This window comes from Diplotaxodon limnothrissa, linkage group LG18 (genome assembly GCF_057381915.1).
Source record: "Diplotaxodon limnothrissa isolate DT_005_m linkage group LG18, D_limnothrissa_male_GT1.1, whole genome shotgun sequence".
Taxonomy (NCBI): domain Eukaryota; kingdom Metazoa; phylum Chordata; class Actinopteri; order Cichliformes; family Cichlidae; genus Diplotaxodon; species Diplotaxodon limnothrissa.
Window position 1 is genome coordinate 26,810,639 of NC_140613.1, and position 22,953 is coordinate 26,833,591.

The 22,953-nt window shown below is 39.6% G+C and overlaps 1 protein-coding gene across 1 annotated transcript in view; it reads left to right on the forward strand.

Moving 5' to 3' along the window:
- The window catches only part of tmtopsa (teleost multiple tissue opsin a), an 83,429-nt gene that overhangs the window by 13,045 nt on the left and 47,431 nt on the right, over positions 1 to 22,953 (forward strand). The window contains exon 2 of the mRNA XM_085377836.1: positions 3,831 to 4,159. Within this exon, the coding sequence (XP_085233962.1) occupies positions 3,831 to 4,159 (329 nt within the window). The remainder of the gene's footprint in view (positions 1 to 3,830; positions 4,160 to 22,953) is intronic.

The window sequence follows — 22,953 nt, forward strand, 5'->3', positions numbered from 1 at the left end:
GCTGCTGTTCCTGAGATGACTGTATTCATCACACCCCCTATCTTTGGCATCATACAGAGAAAAGAACAGAATAAAACCATTTAAAGCAGAGTGCTTAAAGACATCTGAAGCCTGCACATATGCTGCACCAAACTCTAGCGATGGTTATCCAACCATTAACCATCCAAAACTGTAATGCTGTTTCGTTGTGGCTGTTCTTCTGTCATCTGTTCCCTTTATGTGGGGTTGCCACAGTGGATCATCTGCCTCCATCTCATCCTCTCCCTAGCATTTGTCTGTCACACCAACCTTCTGCACGTCCTCCTTCACTACATCTAAGAATCTTCTCTGAGGTCTTTCTCTTTTCCTGCCGCTTGGTAGCTCCATTTTCAACATCCTTTTGCCAATTTATCCACTCCCCCTCCTCTGCACATGTCCAAACCAGCTTAACGTTGCCTTTCTCCACACTGATCAAACTGAGCTCTCCCTGTGATGCACTCATTTCCAATCATGTCCATCATGGTCACTCATAATGAAAATATTAATATGATCGACTCTGCCACCCCCCGTCTTTTGTCAGTGCCACCATTTTCAAATCTCATATCACAGCAGGTCTCACTGCCATCTTGTAAACTTTCCTGACACTCTCGCCCACTCACTCCACCCTGCCTGCGCACTCTTATTCACCCCTCTTGTGCAATGTCTGTTTTCTTGGGTGGTTGATTCCATGTATTTTGCTGCCTTTGCTTGTTGCAGCTTCACTGTTACACCTGCTTCTCTCTCATTCTACTTTCCTCTTTTCTCCAGTGCATATCTCACAACTGAGAATACGCTTTTTTTTTTTAGCTGCATGGCCACCAGCTGGCAGAATTAAAAAGAAATTGCAATCTTGCTCAGTGAGAACTTGTTTATTTGAAATAAACTCCTCTGCCGAAAATATGGAAGCCTTTACAATCACTATAATCACTATAATCACAAAAATTACATCTATTATATTGTTTCTCCTAAGCTGATGACTTGGTAGTCCGTGGTCCACAGCAGCAGAGAAAACACTATAACAGAATTTGATGTGCAAACAACAATAAAATGAACCACATGAGTTCAAAAAACTTTTGTATTATCAGATTCTGCTTAACTGAAGTATCTTCTTTGCACATTTCATGGTCACTAAAACACGAAGTTTCATCTTTTTTTCATTGCCTTAAATAACGAGAGATGTTTATTTTCTTATCAGCAGTGAGAAAATTATTTTTCTCACTGTCTTTAAAAATGTTTTGCACGTGATTATTACAAAAACACTCATCAGATATCACTATGATGTGTAATGCTTAAGATTTGGGAACTTTGCAGAGAATTCAGAAAATGCTTCCCTCTCATGTCACTGAATCATTCCTCACAGGAAAGGTCAAACATCTGAGGATGCCTGAGGAAAGACCGATTTAAACACATAATGGAGTAGAAAAGGAGTTTTTTGAAAGCGTTGCTACTGGATTACAGCAGATTTTACAGATCATACCCAGCTATAAACACGACCGCTTTAGATCTCAGCTGAAAAATGACAGTAGCCCGTCCACCTGCTGTGGGAGGATGGTGTTACCAGGCTTTCATGTCAAAACTCACAGAAAAAAAGGGGGAGAGAGAGTAACAGATTTGGCTTAAATTAAAAAAACAACTGGAATTTTTTTTTTAGGTTTGGTTCTTATGAGCCAGCCCAGATCAAACAGAAACATAAGTGGACTGTTGTAAAACTGTGTTGACTTTAGAATATTGCTGTAACAGAGCTCATAAAAGCCCTGAGCTAACAGTCTGTGCAGGACAAACCACATTGAGTTTAATATCTGGGGGTAAACAGACAAGCACAACACACTGTACCACAGAGACTGTGTAGTCAAGTCAATGTATTTGGATAAACAAGACAAAAATACTCAAGTTTTCAACTACAGAACTAAACTTTGTTTCTATTCTGCTGACTTAGTTTTCTCTACCTAACCTCATGCACAGTTTATTTTTTAAAATACAGTAAAATAACAATAATAATTAAAAGTGGTCATTAAGCATGGCCCAGTGAACAGGATGACAAGACTAAAATTATGTTGTGTATTGAACAGTTACATACATATATATGAAAATGGTTTCTGAGATTTCTGTCTTGTGCTGCACTGAGACGCCGTGGGTAGTGCCGCTGTTTATAATGTGCAGTGTGGGTTTGCTGCAGGCTCCAGACTATAAATATAAGATGATTTCTTTTGCTATAGTTTTCTACGCTATGATAAAAGCTCACTTTAGCTGCACTTGTGATGCCAGGACGTCTTTGGGAGGCTTTATATCACAGTGACTGTGCATGTTTTTCTCACTAGAGAAGAAAAACATTTGGACAGGCGGTACATTTCAGTCTGTATTTTATGATCCCATTAAAGGTGAAATATTATATTCAAGCTTACAACAGGAGCACACTGAACAAGCAGTCTGTAGTCTTGCTGTATGTCTGTGCATGTGTCACACTTACGTTTCAGATCATGAAATATAATTTAATATTTGACAAATAGAAGATGAGTACGTACACTCGGAATACAGGAAATACCCTGCAGGAACGAGCAGGAAACAAACAAGCAGACTACACAGTACAACAAACAGAAGCAAACTGAAGATTTAAATACACAAGAGCTAATGAAGGAAAAGGAAAGAAGTCACTGCCATCTATCAGTCTGTAAAGGGTTACAAAGCCATTTCTAAAATTTGGGACTCCATTGGACCACGGTCCACAAATGGAGAAAACTCAGAAAAGTACTGAACCTTCTGAACTTTCCCAGCCTACCAAAAGTACTCCAAGAGTGCATCGACGACTCATCCATGAGGCCACAAAAGAATCCAGAACAACATCTAAACTTCTGTAGGGCTCACTTCACTCAGTTAAGGCCAGAGTTCATGATTCAACAAAAAGAAAGAGACTGGGCAAAAATGGCATCCATGGAGAGTTTAAAGGAGAAAACCACTGTTGACCAAAAAGGACACAAAGGCTCGTCTCACATTTGCACAAACGTCTTGATGATCCCCAAAACTTTCTGGAAAATATTCTGTGGACTGGGGAGAAAAAAGTTGAACTTTCACCATCTGGTGTAAAACTAGCACAGCATTTCATTAAAAAAAAAAAACACCATCTGAAAAGTCAAGCATGGTGATGCTAGTGTGATGGTCTGGGGCTGCTTCTGGGTGACTTGCTCTAAATGATGGGACCATGAATTCTGCTCACTGCAAAGAAATTCCGGATGGAGAATATCCAGCCATCGGTTCATTTCCTGAAGCTCAAGAGCAGTTGGTTTATACAGCAGAGTAATGATCCGAAACACAGCAGCAAGTCCACCTTTGAATGTCTCAAAAAAAGAAAAAGAGAAAACAAAGAACAAAAGCAAAATGAAGGTTGTGAAGTGGCCTTGTCAAAATCCCAACTCAAGTCAGATTCAGATGCTTATGGATGACCTTAAACACGCTGTTAAAAAAAGTCTCCAGTGTGGCTGAACCGAAGAACAGTGGATCAAAATTCTTCCACAGCGATGTGGAAGACTCACTCCCAGTTATCACAAACTCTTGATTGCAGTTCTTGCTGCCGTGGGTGGCACAACCATTTACTAGATTACGTTTCACACAGGGTCGGGTAGGATTGGAAACTTTTTCCCTTACTAAACGAAATCCTAATTTAAAAACTGCATTATATATTTACTCTGGTTATCTTTCTTTAATTAACATCAAACTAACTAAAAAGACTTTAATGATCTGAATAGTAAGGGGGAAATACCATATGTGTCTGTACCACATGTGCATATAATGCCTACCTTTGTATTTCTGTGCTCTAGGCATTGTGTCCCTCATCTCTCTGGCTGTCCTCTCCTATGAGCGCTACAGCACTATGATGGCTCCCACTGAGGCGGACTCCTCCAACTACCGTAAAATCTCCCTTGGCATCATCATGTCCTGGGCGTACTCACTTATCTGGACCCTGCCGCCGCTCTTCGGCTGGAGCCACTACGGCCCAGAGGGACCTGGGACCACCTGCTCTGTTGATTGGACAGCCAAGACAGCAAATAACATCTCTTACATCATCTGTCTGTTTATATTCTGCCTCATCGTGCCCTTCCTGGTGATTGTGTTCTGCTACGGAAAGCTACTGTCCGCCATCAGACAGGTGAGTCAATATGGGGATGGAGGAGACTTTCAGTCACCTTGCAGGACTTGCAGAGGAGAGCCTGTCCTTTCTGTGTGGGAAAATCCCCTCAGATCAGCTGCAATACTCAGACAGCCTCGCTGGCACCTGCAAACATACCATGTTCTGAATCACATATGATTGGCTGACTTAAATAAGCAAGCTGTTGAACAGCTGGACCTAATAAAGTGGCTGGTGGGTGTATATCAGCTGAACATTTAGGCGAATGTTTTTCTAACATATGTCAGTGTTGTGCTTGCAGCTTATAGAGTGGTAACATTACTCATATGTGACTCAGCAGATGCTCTCAGTGTAAAGAGTGAAATTAAATCCTGTCTACACCTCAAGACACTCAATATTCTAGTAAATCAAACAGGCAATGTGAAAAATCACAAAGCAAAAACAGAGATTCAAAGTCTTCCCAGCTTTACTTAGAACAGCAAAATCACAGGTCACTGATTCAGAATCATTTCCAGAGCTGCATATATGCACATCAGAACTACTTTAACAGTGAATGAAAAAGAAAGAAAAAATCTTTGAAAACCATACAGAACAGTGATTCAACCATTTCTGTTTTCTGGCAGTTAAAGCAATAGTTTTCAGTTTGAATAACTTTCCTCCAGTGATGTGAACCAGTGAACCAAAACCTACAGCTGGTTTATATACTCATTTCTATAGCAGAGCTAATTATGGTTTGGAACCTCAAACTGGTGAAACGTTACACTGAAATGACCATCGGTAAGTGCGTGTCTGTCTTTGGGCCACAGGACAGCTGCACACACACCAAACGTACACACACACATCTTTTAGTTTCCGCCGTTATCTGAATCAGCCTAAAAGCACAGAGACTTTTAAAGTAATGGTCTCTACACGGGGTTTGTGTATCACATTACCGTATTTTGCTTGTCTTTCCAGCTAGTTTGAATTAGCATCCTGAGTAATGTTTTCAGTTGCTGGTAGCAATAAAGAGCCTAATTTACATAACGTGAATTTACACAAGTGCTTAACAACTGAAAATAAAGTGTACAATGCTGCGGTAGCCCGAGCATAACAGATTAGTTATTACTATAAAATGACTTTAGGTGAACAATGTCTTTGAATGATAGCACGATCCGCTTGTTCCTGTTTGTTTTTGCTTCGTTTTGTCTGTGCTGAAGAAAGTCTCTGGGCCTCAGTCTTCGTTATTCTATGGAGACAAGTTGAAATGTTGTCTGACATGCGACAGGTAATCCTGCTCTTTCTACGACTACATACACTCATACTTGTATTGATTAGTGTCCCTGACACTGACAGTTTCTTAATGAAATCACAAGTGGTGATTGTGGACTAAGTGTTTTTCAGGAAGAAACATGTCCTTCCATGCAACAGGCCACTTCTTCACACTGCCCTCCCTTCTATAGATAGTCAATATCACTTTGCTGTGAATTACACTGGACATGTCTTTGGTCACCACATTTACACAGTGACACATCGCGAAAAGATGCTTGTAGTGGACCTGCTGGTGTCACACTGACACACACTTGTTAAGTGAATAGACTGTATATAAAAGATGGCCTTGGCTTAACTGCTCTGCATTGGGTTACCTGGTAGCCATTAGAAATGGTAATAATAATCATCATCATCATCATCATCATCATCATCATCATCATCTTACTCTAATAGTTATAGTGTATATACACGTGTCTATTCCTATTATTCATTCTGCATTAAACCAAACAAATGATTAATAAATAGATGTATTTATTTTATATATTAATTATTTTCTTTGGTGTTTATTAATGTACAGTCATATAATGATGATCGAAAGAATATGATAAATTAACATAAATGTCTTTCTTTTAATACATAAGTGAAGAACCACAGGTCTGACAAAAACCGCCCATAGGGTGTTTTTTTTGCAAGGAACACCACCACTACTAATAATAATAATAAAAAGAATGATAATACGTGTGAATGTGAGTGTGAATGGTTGCCTGTCTCTATGTGTTAGCCCTGCAACAGACTGGTGACCTGTCCAGGGTGTACTCTGCCTCTTGCCCCCCTCCTCCCTCGCGACCCTGACAAGGATAAGCAGAAGAGAAGAGAGGGGAAGAGAGAAGAGAATGGATGGATGAAGATAACAATGACAATGAAACCAAGAATGGCCACCAGGGGGCAACTCTTGCCCTTAGCACCATTGCACTAAGTTCATTGTAAAGTTTCTGTTTCCTTATTCTTTCTTATCATTTTCGGTTATAACACCAAGAATGAAATATGAAAATGCTTCACAAAATGAGTTTGTTCATCAGTTGGTGACATCACAGTGGCTATTTCCATCACATATTTTTTCAATATCCACTGATCAATGCCAGTCGGTTAAATCACTAAATGAAAGGAAATTTTACAAAATGAAACAAATCAGAATGAAAGCTGAACAAAACAAAGATCAAAACATAATACGCATGTAACTAAAATATGATCTCTGGCACCACCTTCTTGTGACACCAACCTCTTAACGTGGACTTTGCTCCTCTTTGAATCATTTTGCTATCATTGGTGCATCAAGGCTCACATTCCAAAGTCCATCCCACGCATAATTTGAAGAAGCCCGCAGCACCCTGGGATGGCAACATACTGAATTAGCCTACAAGCCCTGCTCTGTTGGGCAAGTTTCAACACAACAAGGAAATCTAAAATACTGGTAAAAATTTGGTCCTGATCACAGTAATGAATATTTAACAGCAGTTCCCTGCTGTGGGCGTGAGAAGGACAACAGATGATCCAAACTTTCTGTGTTTTCTGGGATTTGCTCCTTTTTCTCCCCTCGGCTGAGAACTGTGATGTGAGCCAACCGACGTTTGCTTTTCCACATTCTGTTCCACGCTGACTGAATCAAACAGTATGTGCAGAGACAGAGAGCAAGACAGAACAGCAAGAACAGGTCCCTGAGCAATTTTTTTTTTTTTTTTTTTTTTTTTAATGACATCAGAAACAGCAGTATGCGACATTACGTGATGGCAGAGCTTCAGTTCATCCTTTGTCTTTTTTTTTTTTTTTTTTTTTTAATAAATAGGACAGGGGGAATGAATGAGAGAAAGAGGGGGAGAGAAAGAAAGAAAACCAAAGGGGAGAAGAGACGGTGAGAAGGGGGGGGAAGAGAGAGAAAAAAAAAAAAAAAGAACTCCTGGGTCACCTGTATGGAGAAAAAAAAAAAACAAACAAAAAAAACAAACAGAGGAGACAGCAAACAACAAAGAGCAACATAATAATAGAGAAAACAAAGCACCATCACAATAAACTAGCTAGCCATAGATATCAATATTTACTAAATAATAAACGATATTGTGCAGCACGCAAGATAGACAGCGCACAGTGTGCTTTGAGGTAGCAGCCAAGAAAGCTGTAGTCCGCGTCTGTGAATACCCATGTGTGCATACCTGTGTGGATCAGCATGCTTGCATTCCAAAGGTTTCTCCATGTAATGATCTGCTAGGGAGTGTGGGGGGGCCACAGCCCCGTCCTCCAGGGTGTGAAGCGGGTATGGAGGAGATCAAAACTCCAGATATCCAGAGGCCCCCAGAGCAATTTTGTGTGTGTGTGTGTGTGTGTGTGTGTGTGTGTGTGTGTGTATCCTGATAAATTCCAGTGTGAGACAGAGACACACTGGTCACCTAAGATGCATAACAATGAATCTAATGGCAACAACTTGGTAGTTTTCCTCTATTTTTATGACTTTGCAGAATAAAAAAAGCGTGCTTCTTTCCTTTTCAAGTGCACACAGTTCTTTGTATGAATGAAGAAGAGAAAGTAACAATATAAAGGTCCCTTTCTCAGTTTGTCTTTATCCCATTTCTCCTACTTTTCTTTCTTGCTCATATATCCATGTGCCAGCTGGAGCTTCTTTCTTTCTTTTCGTCACCCTCGTCTTTGGTGATCACATGTGCTTTCTTTATCTTTGCTTGTTTTAATGGCTGCTCTGAGTTCTTCTCCCACTGACGGTGCAATGTAAAACAAAGCTTCTCCCGTCACGGTCACTTGGGACAACTATGACAGATAAAAGCAGCTAAGCCACTTGTTCAGCAAAAGCTAAAAGACCTGAACCTCCTCAATCTGATAATGTGGAGCTGGAGCAGTCAACGTGGAAAACATTGATTCAGCTTTGGGTTTAGTCCAGGTTGGTGTAAATCACCGCCTGTAGACAGGGAGATTTTTCCAGCTTATGACTGAAAGACTAATTTTATGTATTGCAATATAGATCACACAGATCGGTCTTTGAGGCTGCAGGTTTTAATAGTGTTTACTTTTATAAACCAAACTGTAAATGGGCTCAAATATGTAAAGACGGATCTGAGATTTCCCATTAAGAATGAGAATTTCTGTTTTTTACAAGGTTTAGAATTTATGTTCATAGCATCCACACCGAGGGGCAGACACTCAGAAGAAAGGAGCATTTTAGTGGGCTGATTGGCTTGCAGAAGGCAGGGAAGAAAACGATTGGACCAGAGTGATGATAACAGAATTTCGCTTGACAGCGTGGAAACGAGGAAGTGATGTAAAGAGCCTGCAGCAGCCCGAGCAACCAGGAATGCAGGGGTTGGATCAAGATGTCCTAATCAAATTTACTCATAAGATTCACTATGAAAGAAATAAGGATTGTTTGAATTGTGAACCAGGCAAAGCTTCTCTAGTTGGAAATGAACACAACAGGCCCCAGTAAAAAGGAAACTAAACTTCAAGGTTTCCATCAAATCCTCTCAAAATTTTAAGAAAAAAAAATGAAAACGGGCAGGCAGCCAAATGGGTGCAGCCTGTCTCTACTTGTTTGATCATAGCTGGCAGTGTTGCCATCTTTTTTTATTTCTCCTGCTCTCTTCTTATAATGTGAAACGGCGGTCTTTATCACTGCAGGAAACAGATGCTGTCTGTCCTTTCTCGGGTACTTGAGTGATAGAACATTGATTTTTAAATTTTAGCTTCAATTCTATGAGGTTCTGCCTGGAATATGATTCTAAGTAGTTTATATGATTTTCTACTTAATGTGAATTTCTGTGTATTTAAATGGTAACATATTTGCAACAAATGGCTGATTTATCACAGTTAATTTATCACATTATATTTCCCAGTCCAAAGACTTTCTGACTTTTTGCCTTCCACGACAGGTAAACAACGCCAGAAAGCAAGAACAGCAGTTTCAACAGAGACACGTGAATGAACTTTATCTATGACAAATAGTTAGGTTTTTAATAGAACACACACACACACACACACACACACACACACACTAAGCGGTCTTTGGTTAGATAACCAGTTGTCTTCTCCCTTGTGTGAACATCTTTACCTTTGGTCTGAATTCATTATGTGTCCCTGTGGAAAAATACGTCTTAAGCTTTTTCTGGGCTGTATGGCACTGAGGTCACTTTGGAGATAGGCAAGGAAATGAAGATTTCAAGAGGAAGTGCAGGAGGAAGAGATGACGGAATAACAAGCAGTGCTGGTGGTGATTATGGTGGGGCGGCTCTCAGACTTTGACTACTGGGGTCCTAATTTTGTACTGGCCTACATCATGTAGTGACCTTGTGCGGATCGTGTGTTAATTCAATGGCCACGAGGAGAGTTTTTTCCCCGTACCTTAACCCAATTGGTAATTTTGTGACCTACTATTTCACAAAAACAGCCAGGCAGTGCACTACAGGGGAACGTCTGTGCAAATTAGCTGGTGAAGCTTCAATTGAGAAATTACACTCCACATCACACACAGCACTGGTATTGAGGGATCATGTGTATGTTGCACTAGTATAATGCATAAAAAGCTACAATGCAAACAGCATTTTTCATATTGTAAATAATAAAGTTGATCAACAGAGGGAAATGTTTTTATGTAGAATTCATATTTTGGCTCCCAACTTATCAAATGTCGGGTTTCTTTATTACTGTACATTAAATATATTTGGATATATTAGTCAGACAAAACTAGCTGCACCCTATTATTGTGAAGAGAATGGCAAAAGAGAAGCAGAGGGTTTCAGACAAGCTATATTGTCTTGTAATCACACTAGGCACAGTTATCTTACGAGGCCATGATTTGTCCCCACTCTCCTGCAGACCTGTGCTCTGCTGGGCTTAACCTTCTGGACCTGATTGGGCTTCACTTTATCTCCTTTGCTCCTCATAGTTTCACTCCATCACTTATCTCTCTGTCTTTTCTTTCTACCAAACCTAAAGGAGGATCTCAACTCCTTTTGGTCACTCTCTCACATAACACAGTTTTTTGGGGAAAAAAATAATACAGTGAAAGTCCTGTGAAAACCTATGTACACCCTGTGGTTAAACAGCTTTTTGAACCATATTTAGCAGCAATAACTTGCTTTCCATATGACTCTCTTAACAACATTGCTTCAGTCTATTGACATTTAATAACAGCTCTCTTAGGGTCCCATGTTTTCTTGTTCAGTCATTCTTTTGTAAATTTGCTGCTGCGCTTGGGATCATTGTCCTGTTGCATGACCCGGTTTGGACCAACCTTTATCTGCCAGGCAGACACCCTCACATTTGACTCTGTTGTAGTTTGGTATACAGAGGAATCCTTTGTTAACTCAATGACTGCAAGCTGCTCTGTGGCTGCAAAACAAGCCCAAATCATTAACCCTGCACCACCATGCCTGACACTTAGTATTAGGTGTTTGTGCTTTTATTTGTAGTTTGTCTGAGGATTGCATTTTCTGACCTTGGGGTGAATTTGCTTGGACTTCCACTCCTGGGAAGATTGTGGCATCGTATTAAAACACCTGAATGCTCCAGACCAGCAAACTGCTAAAACCTTTGCTATTTTATGCAGTCACATTTGCTGATGATCAGTTAATTAAGTGCATTTGATTAACAGCACTTAATTACCCTTAAACCTTAAATCCCGTGGAAGCAGTAGTAAGGGTGTACTTAGTTTCTCACAGACACAGACGACACAGATTCACGTTATTGGGACCCTTTTGTAAGTGGTGAATGCCAGTCTGTCACATTTCCTAGAGACTTATTAGTCATTTAGTCACACTGTTGAGATCATGTTGGAGTTCTGTGCTTGGTCAGCAAACACACCATATGTATACTTTAATCAGTGTTGGGACTAACGCGTTATTAAGTAACGCGTTACAGTAACTACGTTATTATTGTGGTAACGAGCACGGTAACTAGTTATTATGCCAAAATCAGGAACGCATTACTCATTACTGGGATTTAGATAGGCTCGTTATTCGTTACTTCGTGTGGTGGCCATCGCGGAGCTTCCACAGATTCAATAACATTAGCAAGTGTTGGAGGCCAGCAGGTGGATGAAGGAAAAGGGAGGCAAGAGGAGAGACCCGAAGCGGCCGCCGGTCCGAGAGTGTCAGGTGAACTGAACTTCAGGTAAGAAGTTATGACCTGCAGTCCATCTGGGTCAGATATAAACCAAGTTTAGTTGGAGTTTATTTTCGCTATGCTGACTTTTTCGTACTGCGTGCTAGCTAGCATGACGGAGTTTCTATACAGCTGGGTGGTGCTATGTTACTGATGTTGAACTTTATTTTGTTCATAAGGTTAAGAGTTGCCAACCCTCCCGTAAAAAACGGAATCGTCTCGTATTCAGAGAAAATATTACGGGTTTCCTATTGAGCTGAAAAGGAACATTTTGTCCCGGACTTCAGCTACAATGAAAAAGACACAAAGCTGGAGTTATTCTGTGTTTACGCCGCACAGCTGCCTCTTCTTCTCTCATCCTCTCACCCTCCCTCTCCTGTTTCTACTTCAATCATGAAACTGATCAATGATCAGCTGATTGGCTTTTCTCTCTTGTTTGTTTATCGCCCACTTTGCGCCAGAAAGAGGAAACCAGCAGATGTCGCGCTAAACAACAGCAGCACGTTTAAGCTTGATCAGCTGTTGTTAGAATTTATTTAATATTAATTTCAAGTATCAGCTGATGTTTGCTGGAGCCACAGCTGTAAACCTGCTGGTCATGATATGGTTTGGTTATCTGGTGAGAGGGAAACATGAAGATGAAACCAGGAGATGTCCTTACTGAATCATCAGAGCTGAACAGGTGATAGAGAAACAGGTTTACCTTTTAGGTGACATGAATGAGTTGAAGGGAAGTTATGAACTGTTTCTGAGAGACAAATAACACCAGGATCCTTTTTTACGTAGCTGACAGCTGGTAACTGTGCAGGGGCGGGTCTAGCAAAGTGTTGCCAGGGGTCCATGTAGGGCATTAAAAGGGAAAGGGGGGCACAAGGAAATACTTTCTTATTCTCATTTAAAATGTCTCACTCAAAAAATAATTATCTGAGTCTTACAACAAACAATTGATAGATTGATGCATATATACCATCAGAACAGTGTACATCACTGTCACAACAGTGTTTATTTTCATTCAAAGGCTTTATGATTTTTCCTATAATGGTGGGCCAGTCTCTAGTCAAAATGCCCGGGACGATTTTTTTGTCCCAGTCCAGCTCTGTATGCAGCTCATCTGCAGTCTGGTGTTACCTACATCTTCCTATTCAGAAGGAAGAATTTCCGAGTTCTGAGTACAATCGAAAGCACCACGACTGCAGTTTTTGTGTTGGATGTAAAAAGCAGGCTAGAATCATGGCAGCAGTCAATGACGGTCCAGGCGTGGGATTTCTCTCGTGGAAATATGCACATTTTCTTTTCCTTTCTATTGGTAGGTGGCACAGTGCACTTGCGGCAAGTAAGCAAGCTAGAAGACTGGCAAAGTTATGGAAGAAACACATTAACAAGAGAATTCTGAGTAAAACCAAAGTTACTTTCCCTAGTAACTAGGTACTCTGAAAGTAACGAGTAACTTGAAGTAACTGAGTTACTTTTGATAGAAGTAACTAGTAATGTAACTAAGTTACTAATTTAAAGTAACTTACCCAACACTGACTTTAATATACCAACACCACTAATGACTACTTTTTCTGTGTAAAGCAGGAAGATATAGGATCTTATATGCATGTTGCTGTATGTTGTGAAAAGCTTAACTTGAGAATCTAATTCCACAGTATTTGACAAGAAAGACTCAACAGTGAACAGCTGAGTGTTGTGTTATTTGCAAACACAACCTCCCCATTTTAGTGCCATTGAAGGTAACTCTCCCCAGGGTAACAGCATCAAAAAGTCAAAGGAAAACAGAAATCTGTTGGAATGAACAGACAAAATACAATTCATAACAAAACTTCAGGGACAGTTTAATGCCTGCTCCTCGTCTCTTCTCACGTTTCATAAAGAACATGCCGCTCATGTCCAAGTGTGCTTTGGGCACAAAACCCGTATCCGTGTTTACTTCTTTGGTTCATATTAGGACTCCTGATGTTTTTCACACTAAAAAATCACCATGTGTATAAACACAATACACTCAAACATCAGAAGGAGGAGACACAGCTGTGAAAATATTTCTTGGCAACACTCAGAAGGAAATTTGCTTCTGCTTGATATGAACTTTGTTTGGCAGAATACTTGACACTAGAATGCACAATTAAAACATACAATACTCCTGGATGTCCGATTGGATTAAACTTATGCTGTTTATGTGTGTGCTACAAGTGCCTTGTCTCAGTCTCGCTGGTCCCTTGTTTTTATTGCATGCTTTACCGGCAACCCCTCTGCTCTCTACGCATCCAACTTTAACCCAGTGTCTGCTCTGTTGGCATGTCTGGACTCTTATCTTAGTTGTGCGCTCTTCTTTCTTATTCTTATTTTCCACACATTCACACTCTGTGCATCTCAGCAACTTACATTTCCAATCTTTGCGCACACACATATCATATATAAGAGTGGCTCATTTCATCTTTTTGCAGTACCTACTTCAGTCTCTATTTTCTTGCTAGCTCTTTCACATTGTTTCTCCGTCTCCATGTGCCCTGCTCCTATATTCTTTCCCTTATTCTGTGCCATTATCATCCGTCTTCTTCACCTTGGTTGTCTCACTTGCCATTATTGTTTCCATTCAGTTCACACCACCTCGCCATAAAGCACCCCAAAAAGTGTTGTTTGTGTAACAATGGGCCAGATGTTAACGCCTGAAAGCAAAACTTGTAAAACAGAAGGTGGGAAGCCCGTGTTCTGAATGATGTGCATATGCCTGATGTTTTATTTTGCTTTGTTGTGTTCCCAGCTGATGCAAATACTGCATAAAATTTAATTTATTGACAAAAAAGTTACATGAATGCAAACAAACAAGAATAAATAGATGCTGTAAAGTTTGTCCTGTCAACAATTAAAAATACGCAGAACGTCATTGCATATGGGGCGATGATTTGGATCCATTCTATTGCAACTTTTAATTAAGCCACTAAGCGCTGTTACAAAGTGAAAACTACGATTAATTAAATGAAAGTGTAATGAACAGGACTCAGAGCATAAAGAGACTCACGAAGAAAGAACTTTTCCTACTACGGCTGAATGTTATCTCCAGTAATTCCTATAACTGTGAGATCTTCAGATTTTTATTTTTAACTTGTTAATTTGCTATTATGCTATTTAATGGTGTCATTAAACAAATAACACAAATGGATAGCTGGCTTTTCCATCTGATGGTGCAGCAGTTCTGAGGGGCATTTAGAGAGGAACAGCCACGCTCATAGGTGAGAAGACTGTCATTCAAAGCATCATTCACAAACACATTTATTGTTGCCAGACCAAGATGCTGTATAATATTTCAGATCTGAGATATTGACTCTCAAATTCTAGCGATGATCCAGGTAAATGTAATAAACTTTTCAGTCTCTCAGAATTTAAGGTTTGGTTTGATTTTTCTTTTCTTAACAAATCAAATACACTAAATGTCTTCTGGGAAACACTCTTACAGGAGGTTGGTTCTGTCTTTGCAGCTCTTGATGATGACAGTGGTCACTTTCTTTATAATGTATTTGTAATTTTTTTTAAAGGCTGTGTAAAGACTTCCTCTCCTTACACCCTTCCACAGTTTTAGTCTCAGTATAGCTGAGCACAACGGTTCAGTGATGATGCTGTGAATTAGGACCTTTATGGATTTGGCTTGTGATACATCTGCAAATAGGATCTGGGGAATTGGGAAGCTAAGTCAGTGCTATCTTGTTTGGGCCTTTCCTGGGTGCTTTTTGCAGTTTGATGGAGTTTATTTTATTCCTGGAGGAGCCCATCATGGAAAATCATCACCAGTAGTACTGGACTTGGTCTCAAACAATGTTTAGGTGATCAATAGCATTTACCTACCCATTATTTGGTTTACATGTGTCGGCTAATTGGTGTCAGTTCTTGACCATTAAAGACATTTAAGACATAGAAACTTGATAACCCAGTGCTGAAAATCTTAGGCTCAGAGAACTCTGGCTTCACTCATTACTGGAGGTGGAGCCAACAGTGGAAACAGGAACAGGACAGTGGTTCTAAACCGTCGGGGGATTATTGAGGGTCTTAGTCCTTCCATCCCAATGAACCCTTTGCGACAAAGGTGCCATTCTGTGTCGCTGTCCCAGCCTATACTCTGCCTCTGTTAGCCCCTCGGACAATTCAATTTCAAAATGTGGTGCAGTGGGCGGAGTTAGTGTCAGAGCTGTGGGCAAGGTTACAACTTAAATTGCATCAGTAATAAACCATAAGTCTTTATTTCATATCCCATGTCGACCTCCCTCATTACTTTTTAATGACGCCCTGTGAAATCTACATAATGAAAGAATATTAATAAGTGGCAATATTTAAGAATACTGTAATCATAATGCCATTCCCAGTGTCCTTAAGGCTTTTATTTAATTTAGCAATATAATTGTTTTAAACGTTAATTCATCCTTTGTTTAAGAAACTAATGTGAGATGTAGATTTAACTTGGATTCTAATATTATGTAAATTCTGTTAGTGTAAACTGTGCCATGATCTGAGTGAGCATCTGCTGTTTTTGTGCGTTTTTCCATGCTGGCTCTGGTACTCTGGTATCCACCTATGTGGGCTCATTTTCACACCGGCATCGTCCACCTGTGATCCATCAGTGGCAATCAGCAGACAAATTGGCCACACGGTGAAAGTTTCAACATGGAAAAAGCTACTTTATTGACCCACAAATCTCCAATGTCCACATTATTTGAACTGAAAGGATTTCCTGTGTGTATTACTGACCCAATAACTCAAACCAGTTGCACCACATGGGGAGAAAATTATTCAATTATTCATTCTTACTGCATTAATTATTGACACTTGCGCCATGGCCCTCTGTTAGGAGACAAGGTTCGGATGACTGTCACTAAAATACCAAATAGTGTAAACTTGCATCCTGATAATTCCCATTACGTTTGTCTCCAAACCAAACTGGGACAGGAAAATCTGTAAATATCAGCCCCAATTCTCCTTGTGCTGAAAGCTTTCAAGTTGGCATCCCAAAGAGGAAATCAGAACACAGGCAACAAAGTAAAACTGAAACACTGTAAATCTCAAGGCTCTTCCGTCATCGAATTAACTACAGTGCTTTACTTTCTAGACTCCCAGTCTTTACTGGTAAATGTAATTGGATGGTTCTGTGGGAAATATAATTAATGTTTATTGGCAACATGTGGAGGCATGGGTTGTTGCCCTATTATTCCTGAAAATGATTTAATTTGATTAGATCAAAACTTAATACTTAGTATATATTGTGGAGCTTCCAAGGCAAACCAAAGTGAACCACACTGTTGGTCTTTCTGAAATCACAGTCAGCTTTTTGTTTTGTCAGAACAGAAAGTCACACCCTGATGTGTCTTTGGCAGACTGACAGTCACATGCAGACAACTCTGTAATTCCTCAATGAGTGAATATTAAAAAACAAAATAAAACAAGCAGAGAAGCAAAAAGCGGAAAAAAATCAACAAATAAAAAACAACAACATTTCTTTTTGTGTATTTTTGTAGAACAAAAAAAGTGAGTGATGTACAATCTAAAAAACTATGAGGTTTACACAACAGCCGCCCTAAATTAAAACCATTAGTAATTACCAAAACGTGTTTTTTTTAAAATTGTTAATCAGTCAGTTTTAAAAAGCTATCTAACTAAAATTATAGCTTGGATGGAAAAATATTATTGTTGTTATTATATTCATAAATTTTCAAATTTACAGTTTTACATATTTTTACTTTTTTGGGTGGAAATGCCAGATTACAGTTATTTACTAATATTTTGAAACAGAAAAAATACAAATAATAAAAGGTTAAAATTAATTAAGTATGAAATTTGCTTGTTTAATTTCTGACTTGATTAATTTCTGACTTTGAGCATGACTGTGCCGGCTCCAATTCAGTAGTTTGCCTTATAAATAGCAATGCAATTTTTATATTTACAAAGTTTTGACAGACTTCTAACATATTTGTGTTTCCTTGTTTTTGTGACAGGTGGTCTAATAAAGTTGTTAATCGCTGTACCTGTATGGCGTTTCACTCTCTGCCTGTCTTGACCTAGGAAGCTGTGTCCTAATTGAACTATTTGAATGTCAGGCAGCCTCTTCTGTGGTATTTCCAGCCTCTGCAGCCATCTGTCTGTACGATGTATCGTCATTTCATTTTTGGCTAAAACACACACCTGCACTCACACTTATTAACTCAACAATGCAGCCGAACTCAAATGGGCTCTTGGGAATTATAGCGGTGCTTTTTTGAAATATTTTTCGAGCTGCATGTTCATTGACGATGCCTGCCTGCTATTGTCACAGTGTGTGCTTGCCTGGCTCTGCTGTCTCGTCCTAAGGACAGACCTCTTGAGAATTCTGCATTGAAAATGGAACAGCGGCCAGACGTGTTATTGCTTTGATTGGGTCCTTCCTGACCTACATCTGTGTACTCTCTTATTCCCTGGCCTTCCTTCATAAGGTTGGTAAGCTTAAGGGAATGCTGAATTCTGTCATAGATTGATATTCCTAACTTGGCAATTATTCGTTTTTTTGTTGTTGTTTTTTTTGAAAATCAAGGTCTGTAATTGGATGCTCTATAATTCTCCTTCTGCTTTTCCAGCTTTTTGTAGATGTCCTCTTCTTCTATACAACACTTCAGTCTCTATTTGTAATGTGTTTCTTTTTTCTTTTAATGCCCTAACGTTCTTCACTGGCAATAGAACAATTAAGTTTTAGTGAACCGAGTTGCCTTTAAAGATTCCTACTCCAGAGCTTAACAGTGGAAAGAAACCATACTTTGTTGAAAGGAAGCTCTAACAACAATCCTTTTAGGCTTATTGTGGGATTATATAATGTTTACCTGCATCATTACTGGCTTTTATGTGTTTTCTGATTGGCTCCCTGCAGTCCGTCTTCTTTTTGCCTCAAATTAAATTTAAAATCTTGAAACACAATCTGCTTAAAGAAGCACTTCTTAGGACTGTCAGCATATCAGTTTTTCTATACATGGTTAAAAGAATTCACTTTAATGATTTTACTGGCTGAACTGATATAACTAAATAGAAAATGATATTGTAAATGGTGCCACATTTGTAAGGAAAATTATTTTGTGAGGAGTCACTGTGGAGGCTCTCTACAAATAACGCTGTAACTTGATTTTACTGTTACCATGTTAGAAGTTGCCTTACGGCTCAGGCCGTGTCCAGATCAGTTAAACATAGCAGACTTGGAGCAGACGCCAACTAACCGCTGTAGCAGTGTCCATGCTCACATACCCGAGTACCAGCAGCTCAAAACAAGAGTCAGTAGCTGAACAAGCTGTATGGCACAGGCAGAGAAGATCTGACAAGGTTTTCATGGGAGCAACCCACACACTCAACTCTCCTACTCAACCCACAAACGCATTTTCCTTACAAATGTGAACCATCTAAGTGGAAATAAAGAGGCTTAAAATGTAATACCAAGAAGCATTGTTACAACAAAGACATAATGCACCAAACTCAAATTACCCGCTATAATACAAAGACTAACTATACTGTGTATTTTTTCTCCTTTCGGAAAACGAATTTCACTCAAAACATGAGTGAAGGGAGGTGGAGAACTTCAAAGAAAGAAAAAGTGAACCAGATTATGTACGTAGAAAGGTTTGGACTGTTAGACAAGTCTATTTAGGAACCTGAGCCTTCAGGAACACAACAATGTGAGCTCACACTGATGTGTTTTAAAGAGAAACGTAGAAGCTTTGACATGCAGAGTGAGATGAAACTTCCAAATTATTATCTTTATATTCAACCATCGAGTAACTGAAAACTTCATGCACACTTAAACTGATCCTAAGCTGCAACCATATAAAGAGAATAAGTGCATTTCTTTAGTGATTTTTCCTGACCTGCTACCCAGCTGGTACTGTGCTTCAGCATTTGGCTACATCTTTTTAAAAATTTGTTCCTCCTCTCTACCAACTTTCTATTGACAGGTACAATTGGACAGGTTGTTATGTGTGCATTGATGTTTGTCTTTGGGGTGCACACCTGCATGTTATGGACCCGATAGATGCTGTGGTGAGAGCATACAGTCTTTAAGTGAGTGTGACAGAGTTGCACCTGATGCATTTATTATGAGCCCTTCGTCAGCTCATTACGCATTTTATATTATAAATGACTCAACTTATGAAAGGCTGTCCACATTTTTTGCACTCATTGCAAGTTTGACCACATGACTGCCTCTGACCCATGATACATGTGACAGAAGAAGGATTGCTGCAATATGTGGGGTCAGGTTTGCAATAAACAGGGCATCAAACATACTAATGGAGCCTAAAAACACAGAAAACCTTTCTAGCCCTAAGCTCTGTAGTGTTGCACTGTCTAATTGCTTTTCCCTCCACTATAACAAATTGAATATTCATGTAGCTCATTAATTTTCTGCTTTCAGTTTTATGTCCCCCTGATGTATTAAACTGGAGCCTTACTGGGGCAATCTATAATTTTCATACTAAATGTGTTTAAAATCATACAGAGAGAAATCTTTCTGGCAAGGTGTTGGTGTGTGAGTGCACGTGTGTGCACGTGCTAGTTTTAGGCAGTTTCAGGACACACTGAGAGATGAGCTGTTAGCTCCCTGCTGGTAACTGATGAAACACAAGGACATAACACAGCCATTCTCTTTGACTATGACTGTATTTGTGTACACGTTAGTGAGCATGTCTGAGGGAGTAACACATAAAATTGCTTTCCATGGGGAACACTATTTGTTTAAAGGCTTTTTCCTGTCTTTTTAAAACTTAGGTCTGAGCCTTTTTTAAAGGGCCTGTGGCAAATGACCTGGAAAAAAAAGAAAGAAGAAATCGTAAGTTTATACAGCATCATATTTGGCCTAGTTCCAAACTGCAGTGATTAAGTATGTAGTCAAAGCCTTTAGCATAGCAGACTGCTTCAGGTTTGACGGGATACTATTGTAGTTTTTAACTAATGCCTTATATACTCATTCAGATAGTCAAACTACTCCCTAGACCACAATTAAAATTTCCAGTTGGAATAACAAAACTGTTTCTTTTTATATATCTCGTGAAACAAACCAAATCTGCCAATTTTCTGTGTAACACATAATAGAAAAACTGTTCATTTGCTGTGAAAAACTTAACTTTAGAACTACTGTGATGGTGATGGCCACAAACTATGTAAAAACAATTAAGGTTTTTAGTCAAATTACTTACAATTTTCCTGCTGGAGGAACCCCAGATCATCTGGCTTCATCCTATGATGCTAATTCTAATCTTTAATTAAAGACGCTGTGCAATTGAACTATATAAATTGTGATGATAATATTCATTTTATGGACTACAGGTCAAGACATCTGCTTTAATTTTGGATTTTGTCTGTAGTACAAAGCAAAATTGCAGTAAATCCCCATCAGCATCCCTTATTGGTTCAAAAACTCATTGAAAGAGTCCAAAAAAAATTTGGATAAGTAACCTTTTACTGTTTGAATATTATTGCCTTGATGCAGAAAACACATTATGTTTATTGCATAAATAAAGGGTGCGACCGCTGAAGTGAACTGGACTTCTTTAAAGATGTCTCTTTGAAATTTCAAACTTCCTGTTATGGCAAGGTACTGATGTGCATCTATAATATGTGACACTGGGAAAATGTGTCTGGATATAGATGTAACGAACTATTTCAGGCCCACACTAGTGAAGCCAGCCATGTCTATCACATGGTAGATTGTTGCCTTTCATTGTTATTCATTCATTTCATGCCACGGTTTGGTTTAGCCATTGCCAACAGCGATTGTTTGCCATCCTTCCAAATGTGGTTGCAAAGTTCTGAGTGAAGCAGTTTTAAACCTGTCTTTTTGTCAGTTACCGCTACACTTGGGAGTCAATTTGATTGAGCCAGCAAGCTATCGACACACAGACAGACCCATCAAATGAGTTGGAATAAAACACTCGGTCTTTCACAATGCCTGTCACAAATAAAAGCCTCCAAGCGTCCAATTTAGTTCATTGAAGTGACAATTTCCCTGTAGACTTCCACCTTAAATCCAGTTCATTTTTTTCCTTTCTTCAATTTACAATGAGTTCTAAGCTAAAGATTTCAGGAGCTGGATTTAAGGCATTTTTAATGTCAAAATTGTAATTTGTGTTTGGCATGGAAGGCATGTGCATGAACTGCTATAAATGTGTCTTTGAAACCTTCCTCACTCCCAGCAGATATGAATCATTTCGTTTTCTGTAGCTAGTGAGCTCTATAAAGACTTTTGACATCAAGGAAGCATCAGTCACTCAATTCCCCCCCCCACCTCCTCAATTTAAAGTCCATTTAGAGCTGCAGGAAACAGGACATGAGGCAGGATCTCCAGAAATTACCAAAAGCAATCTAACAGTGAGAAAAGCCCTTTAGGTATACAATTCAACAACTCAATTCTACATCTCTGGTACAGTGCTCCGCTCTCCTTTTGGTTCTCAGAGTGTTATTACTCTGAATGAAAATGAATGGCCTCCACTTCAGCATACGCACGCTTGCAGCTCCCATCCATTTACCACATCTGAATTTCTGCAGCAGCCAGACAGAACGTCACCTTCAATGCGATTCTGATTTCTACGCTTAAAAAGTTGTTTGTCCGACAAAGCGGCTGGCGATGCTCGTTCCCCTACGCTCGACAGATTTACTCGACTCCCCCCGATTCAATTCAAGCTACAATCAGTCTTTTTTGCACGACCGTACAAACACCTCGATGTGACGGCTGAGGGGGGTGCGGGTGGAGGGATGAGAAAAGGCAGCAGCGAGTGTTTGTAAAGTGACTCAGTGGAGCGTTAGGGATTCTTGCTGAGAGAGACCCTTTGATGGGGCGACAGGCGGGCGCAGTGTTTGGCAGACCAGGAGACTGGTGGTGTACAGGACTAATACAGCAGACACAAATCCTGCGATCAATCATGTTTAGCAGCCAACAACTGTGTTGGCAGAACACCCGGGCAGACTCAGGAGCTGAAATGCTGAGGCAAAACAAGCCATTTGAAAGTGCTGCGCCTATGTCTTTTCCCCTCCTGGGTTTTGTCTACGTGTGTATATCTGTGTTTGTGTGTGCGTACAGTTTGGTATCTGCGACCAGGTGTGTGTTTAAATATAAAACTATATTTCAGATAGATCTGCTTTATATTTTTGTTTTCAAATGCTGGAACATCTTTGTGAAGTTCTTGAGGTTATATTTGCAGAGTACATACACGGATGATTCTGAGTGTATATTTTTGTACGTTATGTATGTACATCTGAGTGAGTGTAGAAGCCACACACACACACATGCACAGAAAAAAAAGAAATTGTCAGCATAAGACTGGAGTTATGCACAGCTGATTGGCTGCAAGAACCATTTCCCCTCTCTCGCCAACATCAAGCATTTGCTTTAAGAAGAGAAATGTCTCATACGATCACTG